At 47.2% G+C, this 19,125-nt stretch overlaps 2 protein-coding genes across 15 annotated transcripts in view; both read left to right on the forward strand.

The window, feature by feature from the left end:
- Window positions 1-19,125, forward strand: part of camk2a (calcium/calmodulin-dependent protein kinase II alpha) — a 58,788-nt gene that overhangs the window by 36,591 nt on the left and 3,072 nt on the right. Inside the window, exons 9-18 of one of the 3 annotated variants that reach the window (XM_048994768.1) lie at window positions 2,914-3,008; window positions 3,932-4,054; window positions 4,170-4,253; window positions 6,838-6,880; window positions 9,880-9,920; window positions 11,075-11,107; window positions 11,614-11,662; window positions 14,802-14,877; window positions 17,614-17,708; window positions 18,839-19,080. In XM_048994768.1, the coding sequence (XP_048850725.1) occupies window positions 2,914-3,008; window positions 3,932-4,054; window positions 4,170-4,253; window positions 6,838-6,880; window positions 9,880-9,920; window positions 11,075-11,107; window positions 11,614-11,662; window positions 14,802-14,877; window positions 17,614-17,708; window positions 18,839-19,071 (872 nt within the window). In that variant the 3' untranslated portion in view covers window positions 19,072-19,080. The remainder of the gene's footprint in view (window positions 1-2,913; window positions 3,009-3,931; window positions 4,055-4,169; window positions 4,254-6,837; window positions 6,881-9,879; window positions 9,921-11,074; window positions 11,108-11,613; window positions 11,663-14,801; window positions 14,878-17,613; window positions 17,709-18,838; window positions 19,081-19,125) is intronic. The other 2 variants (XM_048994769.1, XM_048994770.1) reach the window with 2 other exon arrangements.
- LOC125719912 (uncharacterized) lies at window positions 11,680-14,790 on the forward strand. Of its 12 annotated transcripts, none has more exons than XM_048994791.1 (3): window positions 11,680-13,095; window positions 13,152-13,397; window positions 13,469-14,790. In XM_048994791.1, exons 1-3 carry the CDS (start codon window positions 12,869-12,871, stop codon window positions 13,896-13,898), a joined length of 903 nt encoding a protein of 300 aa, XP_048850748.1. In that variant the 5' UTR covers window positions 11,680-12,868; the 3' UTR covers window positions 13,899-14,790. The 12 variants fall into 12 exon arrangements, 9 of the variants coding, with proteins under 9 accessions (XP_048850748.1, XP_048850742.1, XP_048850744.1 ...); XR_007385241.1 differs by having other exon boundaries at window positions 13,078-13,095; window positions 13,152-13,187; window positions 13,342-14,790; XR_007385240.1 differs by having other exon boundaries at window positions 11,680-13,560; window positions 13,699-14,790.

A 19,125-nucleotide genomic window follows, 5' to 3' on the forward strand; every position in this document is an offset into this window, starting at 1 on the left:
AAACTAAGTCTCTATGTTTGTAATATAGTACTTGCTTGAAATGTATGACATTAGTGATGAACTATATCTGTTAATTCCGTAAACTTTTGTGAACTACTGAAGGAACCAGCGAAGGAAGTACTGCAGGAACAAATAATGAATAACATGTAAAATATTGATCTCATGTTTGTTCATTGTTAATAAATTTTGATGCATCGTTCATTCCAAGCAGTTACTGTATCTGTTAGTTCTGTACACCTTTGTGAACTACTGAAGGAACTACTGCGGGAACTACTGCGAGAACTACTAAGGAACCATTAAAGGAAATAGTAATGAATATCAGGAGTGAAATACTGATCTCATATCTGTTCATCATTAATGAATCATGATGCATCTTCTTAAGTAGCTGCTGTATTTGTTCATGATTTCTTCTTCAGTGGTAACTGGCGTACTGCCATGTCCCCTCACGTAAAGTGTTACCAAATCCTCTGCATGGCAAAGATGTCGCTATGATCATTTGCCTGTTTTTTCCCATGATTTGGTCATTTTCGATCCTCTGTCGGCCGCGGGTGAGGTGAAGGTGGGACCTGTGCTCCGTTAACACCCATTTTTGCCCAGCTAATTGCTTTTCCTGCAGTGCTGTTGGTGGTGAGAGGAGCGCTGCCTCTTTTTGGTAACTGGCAACCTGCAGGCGCCCGGCAGGCTTATGGGAGTCTGTTTGCGCAGCACCTCGCTGAGACAGCACACCCTCCCAGAATGACTCCTAATTATTTCCCATCACAATGTTGCTGGATAACAACCTCAGAGTGAAACGCCGCTTTGGCACCAACTGAGCTTCTGTTTTACGCATCTGGAAAACAACGAACCAAACTCACAGGCACGGAAAGGAAATTTGGTGCATTTCGGAGGTGGCTTGTCTGAGGAATTTTAACCTCTCTCTCTCTAAAATCTGTAGCTATAAGAAGCATTATAGCTGACATCCTGAATAAATGTCAATATTGTACCCTACATGACATTTTGAGAATCCGGTATGTGGATAAAATCGGACAGGTGAAGGTTATGGTCAGAAATTGACTCATAGTCATGTTACCCAGGTACAGATTGTGGAATAAAATACACTGCAAGGCCAAAAGGAAAGTCGGCATTTGAATTTTCCGTTGGACGGCCGTTAGCTTTGATTACGGCGCACATTTGTAATGGCATTGTCTCCACAGGCTTATGCAACATCTCACCCTTTATTTTCATCCAGATTTGCAGTCACTTCTCACCGCGACGAGTGAGTAGAACCGCTCCATAAAGCCTCATCCCAAAGACCTTCAACGCGGTTAAGGTCACAGCTCTGTGGTGACCAAGTCATGCGTGAAAATGATTCCTCACGCTCCCTGAACCACCCCTTGACAATTCGGACCCAATGAATCTTGGCATCCTTGCCCTGGAATATGCCCATGCCAACGGGGAAGAGAAACATCCATTGCTGATGGATGGAGGTGTAACCCGGCCAGTCAGTAGATTCAGGCGCTCAGCTGAGTTGCTGTGTAACGTTGCTGGTCTGTAATAATGATCTAGTCTTTGGCTCTTAAGTATTTGCTGATGTAAATTCAAATGCCGACCTTTTTTTTTTTGGCCGAGCAGTGTAGATTAGCAATTAAATTAGGCAAGAAAAGCGTATGTAATCAAATGTACAGTTTCAACAGAGTGATATAAGGCGACGGAAGAACGTTCTGCAAATATTTACTGGACAGGAGTTACAGAAAGACATTCGTATGCAGTGGCTTATTCCAGACAGTTATGTTTCTCCTCAACAGTTTTTCTGAGTGGGTGGGTAAAAGAATATGAATGTTTTAGCCTTATATTCAGCCCCACCACCTATGATCTGCCGACGGAAATAACTCCCACGCGAAGAAGAAAAGACAATGAGGATGGAGTTCCATGCAACGCTCTAAGACACCCTTGGGACAATTAACTACTCCCTAATTGGACAAAAAAAAAAGTGCTTGAGCAAGGAGTCGTAACAGCCCCGGTCCCCCCGCCTCAGACGAACATTTTCAAAGAAACAAGACAGGAAGTAGGAGCCGTAGCAATACCTACCTATTGTAACATTGGACATGGCCAGCTAATGAAGTTTGCGCCTGTGTTGGGTGCGTCACGCCATTCTGTAACTATCAGGGTGTAAATACTGGATGCCCCGGAGATATGAAACTGCAGGAAGATGGTTCAGAAGCGCTCAGCCCGTAGGCGTCCCCGTGGGCGTACATGCGATGGTGGCTCATTGCTGATTTCCTTGACAGCCAACCTTCCTAAAAACAGGACATGTGTTTACCCCGTCAACATGCCTTGTTTCTGGGAGGGGGGGGGTCTTGTTGCGTTGCTTGTGGTAACAGGTCAGAATTCTTGCATTTGGAGATTTATGTCATATAATATGATGGAAGCCAGAAAATGATGACACCCTTGACGTTCTGGGTACAGACTTTGCGTTTGAACCGTGCGCTGGGAGGACGTGCCGCTAGCGTCCTGGCACGGGGTGCGATCCTACCTTCTGCTCCTGACGGGATCTCCAAACTACCTATGGAGGCGGCTCCATCATTAGATGTCTGGATGGTATCTGAAAATCCGACGCGAGAGTCAGAGGCAAGACGGCGGAGGCAGGTGCTCCGGTGATCAAGGCGACACTGACGGCAGCCGCAGCGCTAGTTGGCTAGAGAGGGTTTCCATGGGAGGAGAGTCATCTACTCACAATCTCCTTAAGATTCTCAGAGTAAATCAGAGGCTGATCTTTAGTTGTTTTAGTCTGAAATGTTTCGATGTGAAATACAGGTGTTATGGCTTCACAAATTAATTCCTGTTTTGGTAGAAATTTCTGTGTGTGCAGTTGGATCTCTAATGGATCTCTGGCAGTTGGGTCTGTGTCGTCTTTTTACCGGTCTCTGCTTACAGGTGTCATCTTATACATCCTCCTGGTGGGCTATCCTCCATTTTGGGATGAGGACCAGCACCGATTATATCAGCAGATCAAGGCTGGGGCCTATGATGTGAGTCACTCATCTTTGTTATTTTGTGCTGGCAGACGTAGTGGCGCTGAGGGATGCGGACTTGTTACCTAAACGATGTAGACCAACGTCTGCTGACGTAAACTTCAGACAGGAGGTAGCTCCCGCTTAAAGGGCACTGGAATCCAAGAATGACCTCATGGGCTAACAGTGTAGGTGGTAATGCGCTACAAAGTAATGCGTTATGTGATTCCACTGCGTTTGGCGGTGATGTCCTTTTCATATTGAATAACGCAATTAAAAGTACCGAAATTTAAATGCGCCTGTTCCCGTTACTTTTGTCTTGCGGGGACGTATTAATAGACCAATGCAGCCTATTCCTTTAATATTCTGTTTATGATCTACTGTAATATCATCCAACCTTACAGTAGCGCAATGAATAGCTCATATTTGGTACAGTTATAGGTAAAATTTGACAAGTGTATTGTCTTGCAGTCTGTCACAGTTGCAGCACTATAATAATATAATTACCCAGACTGCACACATGCATCGGCACGATGTCTCTGCGATGCTTGGAAATCCATCAGCAAAGCATCTCTATGTTGCAGAGACATCACTACCGAACATCGCTTCAACCTTCTATGTCTTTGCCATGCATTTCAGTTGCAACACAATATTAAAGTAGGGTCACCACATAATCTATGACACTTTGAGCCAGGACGGGGTTTGTAAACGACTATTTCAATTAAAAGCACCTGTATTTCACTGAAGCACTGAGTTCTTGCTGTGTGCTGATTGGTCAGTCTCCTATAATCATGCACGTGTCACTAATGTTAATGTGAAACAGCTGGGTGAGTCTTTCAATCAAGGAAACAGACCAGTCAAGTCAGACTAAAGTGTTGGATTTGTTTTACTTTAAATGTAGTGTTTCTAGTCCTTATTTCTTGTTCTCGCTGTCATCCCAGTTCCCATCTCCAGAGTGGGACACTGTCACGCCTGAAGCGAAGGATCTCATCAACAAGATGCTGACCATCAACCCCGCAAAGAGGATCACCGCCTCAGAGGCCCTGAAACACCCCTGGATCTCAGTGAGTGTGGCCTCGTCACACTGCCACACGGGGGCTGGACGGAAGGCCCAGATGCCCTCGAAGCTGGCAGCGGGAAGCCAGCTGACCGCCTGTGTCTTGCCCCCTCTCTCTCCAGCACCGATCTACCGTGGCATCCTGCATGCACAGGCAGGAGACTGTGGAGTGCCTGAAGAAGTTCAATGCCAGGAGGAAGCTGAAGGTACCAGGGACTGGAGGGTGGGAAGTGCCCAGGTTACGCATGATCTGTCCCCTAAGCAATAAAATAATGCAGTACATTACAACAATGATAATAACAATAATAATAACAATAATAATAACAATAATAATAACAATAATAATAACAATAATAACAACAATAACAATAATAATAACAATAAGAATAATAATAATAACAACAATAATAATCACAACAACAATAACAATAATAACAATAACAATAATAACAACGACAATAACAATAATAATAACAATGATAATAACAAAAAAATAATAACAATGGCAATAACAATAATGATAATGATAGTACAGCAATATACAGTGATCATAATTGTAACTACAAATGTAGCTGTACTGTATGTTACAGACCATTGTATTTAACCTATATTTTTGTATATAATATTATGAGAGTCCGTTTGTGAATACGAGCTGTCCGTAAGTTGGACTTTCTTAACCTGGGGACTGCCTGTACTGATATGCCGTTTGTCAAGATCGGCTCCTTAAGGATTATGTTACGTCAATTTTACTCGCCAACATCAGGTGTACGACCTGCTTCAACATCCAGCCAACTTTCATCCCTGTTTTCATCCCTTAATAACCCTGTACAAGGTTATTAAGGAACCTGGAGCCTGTCCCAGGCAGCACTGGACACAGCCTGGACATGATGCCAGTCCATTACAGGGCACTAGGCAGGGGTACAGCCTGGACATGATGCCAGTCCGTCACAGAGCACTAGGCAGGGGTACAGCCTGGACATGATGCCAGTCCGTCACAGAGCACTAGGCAGGGGTACAGCCTGGACATGATGCCAGTCCATTACAGGGCACTAGGCAGGGGTACAGCCTGGATAAGATGCCAGTCCATTACAGGGTACTAGGCAGGGGTACAGCCTGGACATGATGCCAGTCTATTACAGGGCACTAGGCAGGGGTACCGCCTGGAGGGGATGCCAGTCCATTACAGGGCACTAGGCAGGGGTACAGTCTGGCGGGGATGCCAGTCCGTCACAGAGCACTAGGCAGGGGTATAGCCTGGACATGATGCCAGTCCGTCACAGAGCACTAGGCAGGGGTATAGCCTGGACATGATGCCAGTCCATTACTGGGCACTAGGCAGGGGTACAGCCTGGACATGATGCCAGTCCGTCACAGAACACTAGGCAGGGGTACAGTCTGGAGGGGATGCCTGTCCATTACAGGGCACTAGGCAGGGGTACAGCCTGGACATGATGCCAGTCCATTACAGGGCACTAGGCAGGGGCAGGGGCGCCGCTAAGGGGGGGAAAGTTGGGACAATTCTAAGGGCCCACGCCCTTTAGGGGCCCCCAGAGATCTGAATGGGTGTGGTAGGGGGGCCCAACCTCATATTTTGTCATAGGGCCCAAAATTGCTAGCGGCGCCCCTGGGCAGGGGTATAGCCTGGACATGATGCCAGTCCATTACAGGGCACTAGGCAGGGGTACAGCCTGGACATGATGCCAGTCCGTCACAGAACACTAGGCACGGATACAGCCTGGACATGATGCCAGTCCATTACAGGACACTGGGCAGGGGTACAGCCTGGAGGGGATGCCAGTCTATTACAGGGCACTAGGCAGGGGTACAACCTGGACATGATGCCAGTCCGTCACAGAACACTAGGCACGGATACAGCCTGGACATGATGCCAGTCCATTACAGGACACTAGGCAGGGGTACAGCCTGGAGGGGATGCCAGTCTATTACAGGGCACTAGGCAGGGGTACAACCTGGAGGGGATGCCAGTCCATCACAGGGCACTAAGCAGGGGTACAACCTGGAGGGGATGCCAGTCCATTATAGGGCACTAGGCATGGGTACAGCCTGGACATGATGCCAGTCCATCACAGGGCACTAGGCAGGGGTACAGCCTGGAGGGGATGCCAGTCCATCACAGGGCAAACACTTATACAAAAATATCCAATTGCAGGCATCAGTTTACCCAATAACATGCTTTTAGCATGCAGAGGACACATTAACTGCACACAAAGCTGAGGATGGGACTCGAACCCCTAACCTTGGAGACATCAGGGCAGCGCACCACCACCATGTTGTGTCTTACAGACGCCTAAATAGCACAACACAGTGTAACAAATGCTCATAGGTTTAAATATAGTTGCACTGCCTGTGTAAATGGTATCTCTTTACTGTAATATCTCGTATTTTCCCATTTTTGCTATACAGTACAGCACCTTTTTGTCTACCTGCTTTTTGTTGAGCTGAGCAGTTACAAGTCATCTTTAGCCCTGGACTCGAGATTTGATTCAGTTCCCACAGCTAACGTTATAAACCTCACTGGTTCAAACCGATCCAGCCCACGTTCTCCAACCACAGTGTCAGCTGATAACTCACCAAGTAAGAAATAAAACATGTAAAAAAGTATAAAACTGCTCTTGACACTGCTGACCTGTGTGACAGACCTGTGCGCTGGCGTGTTTCTGTGCCTGATTCCTGCGAACATCACCAAAATAAAATACCAGCTATTCGTGATAATTTGCTTCACACGTTTCTTGCTTGTAACACATGCTGTCATTGTCTGCTTTGTTCCAGGGCGCTATTCTTACCACCATGTTGGCAACGCGGAATTTTTCCGGTAAGTCTATGGAAAAACACTGCCTTCCGTCGGAATGTCAGCCCCGATGTCGCTCCCGGACTTCCTTTGCCCGACTCGACAGAAACAAATAAAGTCGTTTGTGTCGTACGCGAGACTCAGCGAGAGGAACGGTCCGCGGCGGCTTCTGGAAGACAGTCGAGGGTTTCCAGATGTTTCCGGCTGTGCGCCGCAGTGCTCTCCAAGCATGCAGCTATTCCAGTGCGAGACTCTCATAGGCCTCTTTGTTCTGATTCACCAGCATGAGTGCGAATTGCGAATAACAACTGTGCCTCTTTAGAGGGAGAAAATCAGCCCAAATTAAAACGAATCAACAAGCAAAAAAATGGGGTGAATATGGGGCTGTTTTGCAGCCTACGAACAGAAAACAATCGGCAGAAATTCATGCGAAAATGCTTCCGGGAGACCTTGAGAGCTGCATCTGTTATGCGTGCGCGGACTTAATGGTTTTGCTGACCATCTGTTTGAAAAAGCTCTTCATCTCGGTTTAGACTCTTCCTTGGTGAAGGTACGTCCGGGCAGCCTGTCGCTTCGGCCTACATACTAAGGAGCCGTCTGCTATCGCAGACGCAGCGGCTGAATGACTGCGGTCATGTGGTGCTGCGCCGCTGCATGGATGCTGCATGGGGTGGGGGGAGGAGTTCCAATGTGTAGAGATGCGAGCGTGAAATATCGGTCAGGAGGGAGGAGGAGACCACAGGTCACCGGCGGCCATCTTGGGTCAGGCACATACTGTTGAGCATTTAGTATGGCAAACGTGTCTTTTTTCTGATTTATATAATGTTATTTATTCTTTTTCCAAAGAAGAGACACGTGATTTTAAATGACAATAAAATTATAGTAATGAGTTATTTCAAAGTTACTTTCTTCATAATTTAATCTCAAACATAGCAGAGGTACCAGAGCAGCCGCCCCAGTTACAGAGAGCAAACCCGGGCCAGGTAGCTGTCTATCTTCACTGGTTCTCCTGAATGACTGGCACACTTGGCAAAGGATCCTGAACTTCATATGCATGATCTGCAAAGATGGTGGAGGCTGGTGGTTGCATTAGGAGACCATTTGCACATCACGTGTGATTATTTTGTAATGTTGCGGTAATGATTAGCAGCCTGCTGCGGTAATGATTAACAGCCTGTTGTGGTCATGATTGCCGGCTGTGGGCCGTGTTGTAATTACTACAGGTTTTTATAGTCTGTCATCGTCCTGCTTTCATTTGTTCGGTTATTCCCACCGTATTCATTTTATGACTAATGAGGTGCTAATTGTATTTTTTTAAAAAAACAGCTATGATCTTCACTATCGCATTTGCTTTTGCTAACATATTAATACAGAGTGACCCCATATCTTCCGCGGTAAATTGGTTCCAGAAGCTGCTGCGATACTCCAAAACTGTGTACGCTCAAGGCCCTTATAAGAAACACCTTATATGCTTCGCAAATGCACCTGTTCTCAACCTGCCACAAGCTTCAATCATGCTTAGATTACAGAACTGCTAATCAACGTAAAACCAGGACAGACACACACACCTCCCAGTCCGCTCTTACGATCTTTGCATGGCAATTTGAAATTGTGCATTGTGGTTAATTTTAAAGCTTTTCTTTTTTAATATGTATAAATATATTTTCAAAACCGCGATCGTGAAAAGTCGCGCGATATGCGGGTTGATCGTGTCCATTTTGCCGAGGCTAGCTTCTCCTGCGCTTGACGTCTGCCTGCCTTCACCCTAATGCATGAGCTCGTCCTCCTGCTGACGTCCACTAGCGCCTGCAGCCAGTGACATCATAACCCCTCAGCTGCCGGCTGGCGCCTTCGCCCCCCCAAACATAGGAGACACACCTAACCCCTCCCTCTGGTCTTTCCATCCTGGGTAATGGTGTGGATTCCCACCCCCCAGTCCAAGCCGCACCGCAGGGCTCGATTTTCAAGCGCGTGGCTTTGCATACAGCCAGCGGGGGGGGGGCTAGCAGACCAGGTGCGAGGCTCGAATTTCTTACAGTCCAGAATAGACGTCCCTCCTCCCACTTCTAAACGTTCATCTGAATGGCTTGTTCTGCTTCATGTACAGAGGAAACCACCCTAGCATCCTTAGATCCATGCCCCCATGTAGCTCTCCACATAGCGGGGGGGATGTCTGGGAGATTTACAGCCGCCTCACTCACGATGGGCCGTGATAACTCACGCCGAGGAGTTTTATCAACTCCATAAATTATGTGATGACTTGGGGGGGTTTCCCCCAGCACTCTCTCTCGTCCCCCCACCCCACACACCCTAACTCTGCACAATCTCTCGTCCCAGAGCAAATAGGGGGTCACTGGAGCCGAACAGCCGCCCCCCGACCCCATCCCACAAACACCCCCCCCCCCCCCATCCCATTCATGGTTTCCATGTAACCTGACCCGAGAAGGCTAAAGTTAGCAAGGTGCTGATAAAAATAAAAATGGAAAGACCAGGTTCCTGGTCCGTAGGAGATATAAAAGAAACGATTACTTCGCGGTGGGAAGAGGCACAAGCGAGGAGGACGGCCAGACGTGATGCTTGGCGTAGCTGTATATTGACGAAGGGGCCTGTTGTACTTTTCTTATCCGCTACCGCTCCTCTAAGGAGCTTCTGTAAAGTGCTGGACAACAAGCGCAGGAGATCTGTTAAAAGAGCCATTTTGGATGTTGGGAGGAATTTGCTGGATAATTTATCTCCTTGAAGGACGATAGTGTTTCCTGGGGGCCGCTGTTAGCTTTAAAGACTGTGCGATATCTAAAGTTGTGAGGCCGTCTCCTTCGCCAGTGGAAGAAGTGGACGGGGATCAACGCGAGGAATCCCGAAACCTGCCTTGGAGACGATGGACTTTATTTACTAATTGGGATTTTCTCCTCGACGTCCCGCGACCTGCTTTAGAGCTCGCACCATGTACTTCTCGTTGCTTTTTGGGGCCTTTGTCCCCTTCTTCATCGCTCTCTCTCTCTTTTTCCTTGTTTTGTGCTCAGGAGGAAAGAGCGGGGTCAGCAAGAAGGCCGACGGCGTCAAGGTAGGGAAGCGTCTCGCTTTCATTCACACAAACCGAACCGGGGACTCTTTCTCAGGGAAACTGCCAAAGTAACCCAGTCTTGCTTGTGCCTGCTTTCTGCAGAATGATTGTGTCTCCTTTTATAGTTGCATTTGATTCTAATTTCTCAGATTTACCGTGTCTAATAAAATCCCACATTGACTGCTGAATGTAATTGCAGCACTGCGGAATATAATAACCTGGGTCAGTTTTTTTCTACGAAGGTAGATCTTAATATTTCACAGATCTTATCTGTGAAATCCTATCTGTGAAGTATTTGCCTGATCTGATGACTGTGACCGCTGCCTCAAACCAGCCTGGAGCAGTAAATACAGACAGCTGGTCAGACAGCCCTGCTCACCTTCATAGCTTTACCGTGCTTCTCCCACACGGACGTACGCGTAACAGAGACCGCCTAGCGTACGCCGTTCCCACGGGAACAAGCCTCAGCAAATCAGACGCCTCGGCATATTCCGCCTCCCACTGCTTAACATAAATTTGGCAAATTTCTTCAGAACACACATTTTTTTTAAAAGTCTCTGAACCGTTTTGATGCTTAATTATGAATTTTATATGAAATCCCAGCATGTGGCTTGCGATTGCGATAGCAGTTTTTAAAAAGGAAAATGTCACGTCTGATGAATATTTACAGCTCTGCCTGGGGGGCCTTCATTTTCTTTCCAAAGGGTGAACTTTAAAAGCAGCCCGGCCAGCTCCTCCCACGGAGCAGGAACTCCTGCGTTCCGGGGCAGGAGGTGTCGTCTCTGTGCCGTATGTCTTTGCTGTCCCATGAATAAACACATGCATGTTTCCTGAACCAGGCCCGCCCCTGAAGAACACCCCCGGGTGTATGAGTGTTCTTCTCGGTGTGTGCGTGTCTGAGGAAGCACTTTATCCTTCCAGATGTTGATTCCTGGGGGCCGCCAGCAGAGGGGGCCAGCAGGGGGGGGGGGGTATTATTATCAAAGGAATTTCTTGGTACCTGAGATCCAGAGACTCCCAGGAAGAGGACACATGCAGACGAGCGCTTGGGGCAGCGGGGGGCGCTGTCTCGCTCCTCTTCCTCCCTTTGTCCTGTCCTGGTCTTCTCCTTCATCCCATCCGTTCTGTCTAACTTCTTCTCATTTCTCTTCCAGAAAAGGAAGTCCAGTTCCAGTGTCCAGCTGATGGTGAGTGTGCCCCCCAGACCCCCACACCCCCCCCCCCCCACACACACACACACACCTCACTGCCCCTCAGCCTCTCACCTAACTGGGAACAGTAACCTCAAATGGCGTGCGTTTGCAAACCAGTGTTAAAACTGGGCCGTGAAAATGGAGCTGGACTTTCTTTCTTTTTTCAATGTGACTTTTCAATGTTCTCCATGTGTTTCAATGTGTAAACAAGCCATCGCTTTCGTGCTCGTCGTCGGGGGACAGTCTTTCCAATACAGGTGGCCCCGCCCCACCCGTATCCCAGAATGCAACGCGGCTGCCTTCCCGCATTGAAAAGTAATTCATGGGGCTGTTTGTTTTTTGAAGGTGCGGACTTCCTGTAGGAGCGACAGAGGCGAGTCGGAGCCTCCGTGCCTGGAGATTCCGAGGGCTTCTGGTCACAAGCGGTGTGGCGAGAGGATAATCCGTCCTACCGGCGTCGAGTCTGGCAACCTAAACTTGTCTTTCTGTGCTCTCTCCAGGAATCGTCTGAAAGCACCAACACCACCATCGAGGATGAGGATACCAGAGGTATCGCAATTAGCATCAATTAGTTGGGTCTCGGCAGTTTTTCGCTGCTGTGGAAGATTCATGAAGTTTTATAGATGATTAAAGATGAAAGAACTGAGAGTGTTGAGGCAGTTATTGTAGGTTATAAATCATTCAGCATTGCATCACCTCCCATTCTTATAATAAAATGCATATGCTGTATCATTTAAAATGTACGGATTATGCCTCTGATTAATACAGAGCATATGTTCAGCAGGCTGCCCTGTAGGCTAAAGGGATTAATTGTCCTCCACAATTTGATAAAAACCTGTTATTTTGGCATTGTTGGGGGGGGGCATTTTTCAGATCCATGCAAAAATTCTGTGAATGCAATCAAAAAACTAAAAATGCCCAAAATTTCGTTTGGTTAGGTTAGGGTTAGGGCCAGGCAGGGGTTACGGTCGTCATTTTGTGATTAGAGTTTTCCCCATAGAAATGAATGGAGAGTCCCCACAAAGATATAATTACAAACCTGTGTGTGTGTTGGAGTGCAGGGCATCCAGGGTTATGTCCTCTGTGAGAAGCTTCAGGCCCTGAAGAACTATAAAGGTCATTCAGACAGTACCAGTCAATAGTATGGACACAGTAAAAGAGAGTGATAGTGTCGCACTACCTGATGGTATGGGAGGAGTTTAACGAGAGTGACGGAAAAGCGGCCAATGAGAGCTCAGCAAATATGTGGGACGTCCTTCAGGACAGCTGGCATCCCAGGAGGCCAACTCATGGAACTGGTGTAGCGGAGACAGTAGGGTCAGTCAGTCCCTGGAGTTATTGGGGTTAAGGGCCTCACTCAAGGTTTCATGATGGGATCACTCAGCTGACAGTGGGATTTGAACCAGCAGCCCCCTGAGTCCCAACCCACAGAGCTGCTGCCCCCCAAGCAACTGATTTTTTTTGGTTAATACTTTTTTGGTGTTAAAGTAATATGTTGTTTTGTAGTTTTTATATCTTTATAATTATTCTAAAATGTAGAGAATAGTACAATAAACCTGTCTATGGGTAGGTGTGTCCAGACTTTTGACTGGTGCTGTATTTTATAATGTAAAATAATGCAGTGAGGCCTCTCTTATGAATGTGGCTAAGGAACGATCTAAAAGGTGCCACACTTCGCAGATATAATCACAGAGTAGTAACAGGAAGTGGCATTGCACTGAGGCTCTTAATGGTGGGGGTGGAGAGCGCAAGGGCATGCTGTGGGCACTAACCTCCCACCAAGACGCCTCCGCCTGCCACGGGCAAGCCGCTTGGCCATGCTCTGCAAGCAGTGAACTGAAACAGGATCGAACTCTCCCTTACTGTAACATGGGCAGAAAATGCCCCCCACAGAACTGGGCAAAGGAGACACACAGACAGGCAGAGGTATCAGAGACACAGACAGGCAGCAGAGGTATCAGAGACACAGACAGGCAGCAGAGGTATCAGAGACACAGACAGGCAGCAGAGGTATCAGACACACAGACATGCAGCAGAGGTATCAGACACACAGACACACAGACAAGCAGCAGAGGTATCAGAGACACAGACAGGCAGCAGAGGTATCAGGCACACAGACAGGCAGCAGAGGTATCAGACACACAGACAGGTATCAGAGACACAGACACACAGACAGGGATCAGAGACACAGACAGGCAGAGGTATCAGAGACACAGACACACAGACAGGTATCAGAGACACAGACAGGCAGCAGAGGTATCAGAGACACAGACAGGCAGCAGAGGTATCAGACACACAGACAGGTATCAGAGACACAGACACACAGACAGGGATCAGACACACAGACAGGCAGAGGTATCAGAGACACAGACACACAGACAGGCAGCAGAGGTATCAGAGACACAGACAGGCAGCAGAGGTATCAGAGACACAGACAGGCAGCAGAGGTATCAGAGACACAGACACACAGACAGGTATCAGAGACACAGACAGGCAGCAGAGGTATCAGACACACAGACACACAGACAGGTATCAGACACACAGACAGGCAGCAGAGGTATCAGACACACAGACAGGCAGCAGAGGTATCAGACACACAGACAGGCAGCAGAGGTATCAGACACACATACACACCCACACAGAAACGATGCTTTCTGATGTTTACAAAGGCTCACACTCACTCGCACCCACACTGTTGGTGCCGGTGCTTGGTTGTGAACACCTGCGTTTACGTCAAGGTGCAAAGTTCAGGGTTACCTTTTTGTCATCAGCAGCTGTGAGATGAAGATCATTCAGACAAACAGTATCAGTCAAAAGTATGGACACACCATAACAGAATGATAGCGTCGCGCCACCTGACCCAAACATCAGAGATGGTTTTGGAGGAGTTTGACCAGGGAGTGACAGAAAAGCGGCCAATGAGAGCTCAGCGTATGTGGGACCTCCTGCAGGAGCTGGAACGGCATCCCAGGAGGCCACCTCATGCAGCTGGTGTAGAGGAGGCAGCAGGGTCAGCCGGTCCCTGGGGTAATTGGGGTTAAGGGCCTCGCTCAAGGGCCCAAAGGTGGGATCATTCTACCAACTGGGATTTGAACCAGCAACCTTCCGAGTCCCAACCCACAGAGCTGCCCCTCCCAACTAATTTTATTTAGTTCTTTTTTGGTCAGTGCATAATCCATATATGTTATTTTATAGTTTTTATATCTTTATAATTATTCTAAAATGTAGAGAATAGTACAATAAACCTGTCTATGGGTAGGTGTGTCCAAACGTTTGACTGGTGCTGGTTTTATACTGGTGTATAAAATAATGCAGTGAGGCCTCTCTTATGAATGTGGCTAAGGAACAATCTAAAAGGTGCCACACTAATAGAAGCTAATAACAGGAAGTGGCATCGCACTGTGGGCACTAACCCCCCCAGCCGGGGTATTGGGATACTTTCTGTAGACGTATTTAAATATAAGCAGCGTAATGTGAGAAGCAGCTAGCATCATGCTGGACATCACTTATTGCACACAAGGAACATACAGCAGCATTGGCTGAGTGTCGCAAGTACAGAGCAAGTAGCATCGAGGTTATAACGGAGGTAGGGTTGTAAAATGGCATTTGGTTATGCAGAGGTTTCAGGAGATTTAGGTCGCGGCCGACAGCCGCTGTGAACTGACAGCCGACCCTCTGTGTCCCTCAGTGAGAAAACAGGAGATCATCAAAGTCACGGAGCAGCTCATTGAGGCCATTAGCAACGGAGACTTCGAGAGCTACGCGTAAGTCAGACCCTCCCTCCCCCAGCGCCTCGGTCTGAAGCACCTCACGTAGATATTAAATATGTGTGAGCCATTAAAATGAAGCAAACTGCTAGACTCGGCTCTAATTCCGGCGCAAGGTAGGATAGATTGATGGGTGTTTCTTCAGGCATGAGAAAAGGGGGTGTAATTTCATCAGGTGCTGGCGTAGAACCCAACGGCAGGACGTATTGATAGGCAGGATGAAATGGTAGAACAGCATGATGGGAGAGGCTGTTGCTTGGTGGACCTTAACAGAACCACCCTCTGCCACAGCAGTGGATATCATTGACTGAAGGCAGGGATTAACATAACTGATCTGGTCTAAAGTGATGCACATGCAAATGTTTTGTTGTAACAGAGCGAATGTGTCTTTCAAACTTTATACGGCAAATACGCAATCGTGCCCCAGTTATGTCAATCCCTGACCACAGGGCTTCAGAACCCTTGGAAATGTATTCTTAATAATTTTTTACTTTAAAATTTTGTCATTCATACCATAGCATTGACAGAATCTGAAAATTAAACCCAAACACACACACACACACACATACACACACAGATATATACAGCGCTCACAGAAAGCCTTGGGACGCTTGCTTAATTCAGGAAAAAATATTGCAAATTTATTGGTTATATAGCAAAAAGGATTACTTTATTTATTTGTTCACAAAATATATATATATAACAATAGAAACAACTTCTACTTTTAAGTAAAACATTAATTTTAAGTGGTAATAAATTGCAACCCAAATTATAGTTCTAAAAGAGGCTGTTCTGAGTTGAAAAGTTGACTGTCAAGCATTCTCATTGGGAGCTTTTTAATCAGTAACACCTTTGCAGTGACATAAAACACCAAACATTTGTGTTTAGTATCCCTTTCGGAGGCAGTGACTACAAAACGGAAAGAACAGAAATGAACGATTCAAACAAAATATGACTCTTAATAAAAAGAAAATGTCTGTGTGGAAAGTATGTGCAGGCATGTGAAACATTGTTAATTTGCATGTGTCGACTAAGTGAAAGTGATTTACGGGGGCATGTGCTCGGGGTCTGGTAGGCACTCGACGCTTCACGTCAGCCAGCTTCCGTTAAATCCTCTTATCATTTGATCGCCATGCTTGATCACATCAGACCCTTTTTTTCTCCTTCCTGTGGGGGGTAACTCAAGTTTTCCCAAGGTAGCTGATGGTCTGGTGCTTCAGCGCAGTTTGGGGATCGTGATTCAGACGGAAATGCCTCTGAACGCGTCGCTGCTTGGACCTCCTTTGCTCAGACAGACTTACTGTCCTCGTTCACAGCACTGTACAGTGCGGCTGACAGCTGTGTACATCTGGCTCATTGGCGCTGGCAAAACAAACCGCTAGGAAACGTATGTTTTCTTTGTTACAGTGCAGGGGATCCCAAACCCACTCAGTCCGTTTGTTGTTGTGTGTGAGATGAGACCGCCAGTGACCTAAAGTCAGGCTTCCTCATCATATGTTACAGTGCGGGGATCCCAGACTCACTCAGTCCGTTTGTTGTTGTGTGTGAGATGAGACCGCCAGTGACCTAAAGCCAGGCTTCCTCATCATATGTTACAGTGCGGGGATCCCAGACTCACTCAGTCCGTTTGTTGTTGTGTGTGAGATGAGACCGCCAGTGACCTAAAGTCAGGCTTCCTCATCATATGTTACAGTGCAGTGATCCCAAACTCACTCAGTCCGTTTGTTGTGTGTGAAATGAGACCGCCAGTGACCTAAAGCCAGGCTTCCTCATCATTTGTTACAGTGCGGGGATCCCAAACTCACTCAGTCCGTTTGTTGTTGTGTGTGAGATGAGACCGCCAGTGACCTAAAGCCAGGCTTCCTCATCATATGTTACAGTGTGGGGATCCCAAACTCACTCAGTCCGTTTGTTGTTGTGTGTGAGATGAGACTGCCAGTGACCTAAAGTCAGGCTTCCTCATCATATGTTACAGTGCAGGGATCCCAAACCCACTCAGTCTGTTTGTTGTTGTGTGTGAGATGAGACCGCCAGTGACCTAAAGCCAGGCTTCCTCATCATATGTTACAGTGTTTGGGACCCAAACTCATTCGGTCCTCATGTAAACCAACGAAAAACTTAACATTAAATTTACAGAATTCACTCAGTCCGCAGAAATTTTATTAGAAAAGGTATCCCGTGGGCTGAGTGAGTTTCGGAAATCTACTCTTCAGTTATCGGCCTTAAACTTACATATACACCTATATATATTTTTACATTATATTTACATTTCCCCACCATTTTTTTCCGATGACAGCTATTAAGTGCTGTCTTAAGCCAGTCAAACATGAGTGCGCTGAGTTGGGTGGTTTAAGAGAGTAAAATCAGAGATGGTTAAGTTTCTGGATTGTCCCAGCCAGATAAGACTGGATCCGCACTGTATGGTGGAATGGTTACAGTCTTAAAAAGACAAACACATACTGAAGATCAAGATGTCACTCAAGATGCCTGAATATGATGTCGATGTGTGAATTAATGGCAGCATTACGGGGTTTAGTCGCGAAGGTCTTTAGAAGGCTCTGTGGAACAGAATGTACTGGGCGGGGGGGGGGCACTTCCTCTGTGGTTTTTCGGTTAAAACTGACTAATACTGAGTATTTCTACATAGCTAACACATTCATAGGGCATTAAAGGCATACATGGGGTGTCAGAGTTGGTTCTCATCACGCTCCTTCTTCAAACCACTGTCCCCAGGAAGATGTGCGACCCCAGTGTGACAGCCTTCGAACCCGAGGCCCTGGGGAACTTGGTCGAGGGTCTGGACTTCCACCGCTTTTACTTTGAGAACCGTAAGAACAGAAGATCTTCGTTGGACAGTGAAACTGTGTGCTTTCCCACAAAACCTCCATTTTCCTACGTTTTTTACATAAATAAAATGTTTCAAATATAAACGTACACATAGGGGGTGGCATGGTGGTGCAGTGGTTAGCACTGTTGCCTTACACCTCTAGGACCCGGGTTCGAGTCTCCGCCTGGGTCACATGTGTGCGGAGTTTGCATGTTCTCCCCATGTCGTCGTGGGGTTCCCTCCGGGTACTCCGGTTTCCCCCCACAGTCCAAAGGCTAATTGTGAGTCTAATTGGAGTTACTAAACTGCCCGTAGGTGTGCATGTGTGACTGAATGGTGTGTGACTGAATGGTGTGTGAGTGTGCCCTGCGATAGGCTGGCCCCCCATCCTGCGTTGTTCCCTGCCTCGTGCCAATTGCAAATCCCTGGGTCAGCAGACCACTATACATAATGGTGTTTTCCTCCATGGGCCCCTGAGCACGGCCATTAATCTCCAGTTGTTCGAGGGACTGTGTGACCCCCCCACCTTCTCAAAAACACACATCATTGTGGGTAAACGCATCTGCTCAAAAAAATTAAAATGATGTTATTCTCATTAGCCAGAATAGAGATTCCAATCATGCATGACTACAAGGCATCGGCTCCATCCTGCTTCTGGAAATTGCTTGTGGGCTTTTGTAGGAAACTCTGCATTAACTGTCCATTTTAATGGCTTGTTGTCAGTTCCTGTCCCCCGAGGGTGGGAAGACAGCTTCAATGGGGCTGATTAAAGCAATTATATGGAGAGAGACACTGAGTGAAGGCCGTTAATACAAGCATTCAGTCTAGTGAATCATTAAAAATGCCAATTATGGAGTCGCATAACCCGACATAAGAGAATTCTATCTCAGAAAACAGAAAGGATAAATGCTAACTGTTTAGAAACCACTCAGTGTTTGAATATGGCACTTTCTGTCAACTCTAGGGAGGCCAGGACTGATCATTCGGCACGCCGAGGATTTATTGTGAACCTCAAAGTTCAGAGCCAATTGTTAATCCCAGGGCAGCCCTGTTGTTAGGCAAAACGGTGATGAAAAGGGCTTGGTGACAGTCCAGGGTTTCCGGTAACGTGGCCTGTGTTATGTTTGTCAGTGTGGTCCAAAAACAGCAAGCCGGTCCACACCACCATCCTGAACCCCCACATCCACCTGATCGGGGAAGAGGCAGCCTGCATCGCCTACATCCGCATCACCCAGTACATCGACACCAACGGTATGCCTCGCACGGCCCAGTCGGAGGAGTCGCGGATCTGGCACAGGCGCGACGGCAAGTGGCAGATAGTTCACTTCCACCGCTCTGGGGCCCCTTCTGCCATAGCTAAGTAAGTTATCAAGGTAGGTAGGCTGTTTTACGCTCGACATTCACAGCTAGCGCCACCT

The sequence above is a fragment of the Brienomyrus brachyistius genome, chromosome 24 (assembly GCF_023856365.1).
Source record: "Brienomyrus brachyistius isolate T26 chromosome 24, BBRACH_0.4, whole genome shotgun sequence".
NCBI classification, from domain to species: Eukaryota; Metazoa; Chordata; class Actinopteri; order Osteoglossiformes; family Mormyridae; genus Brienomyrus; species Brienomyrus brachyistius.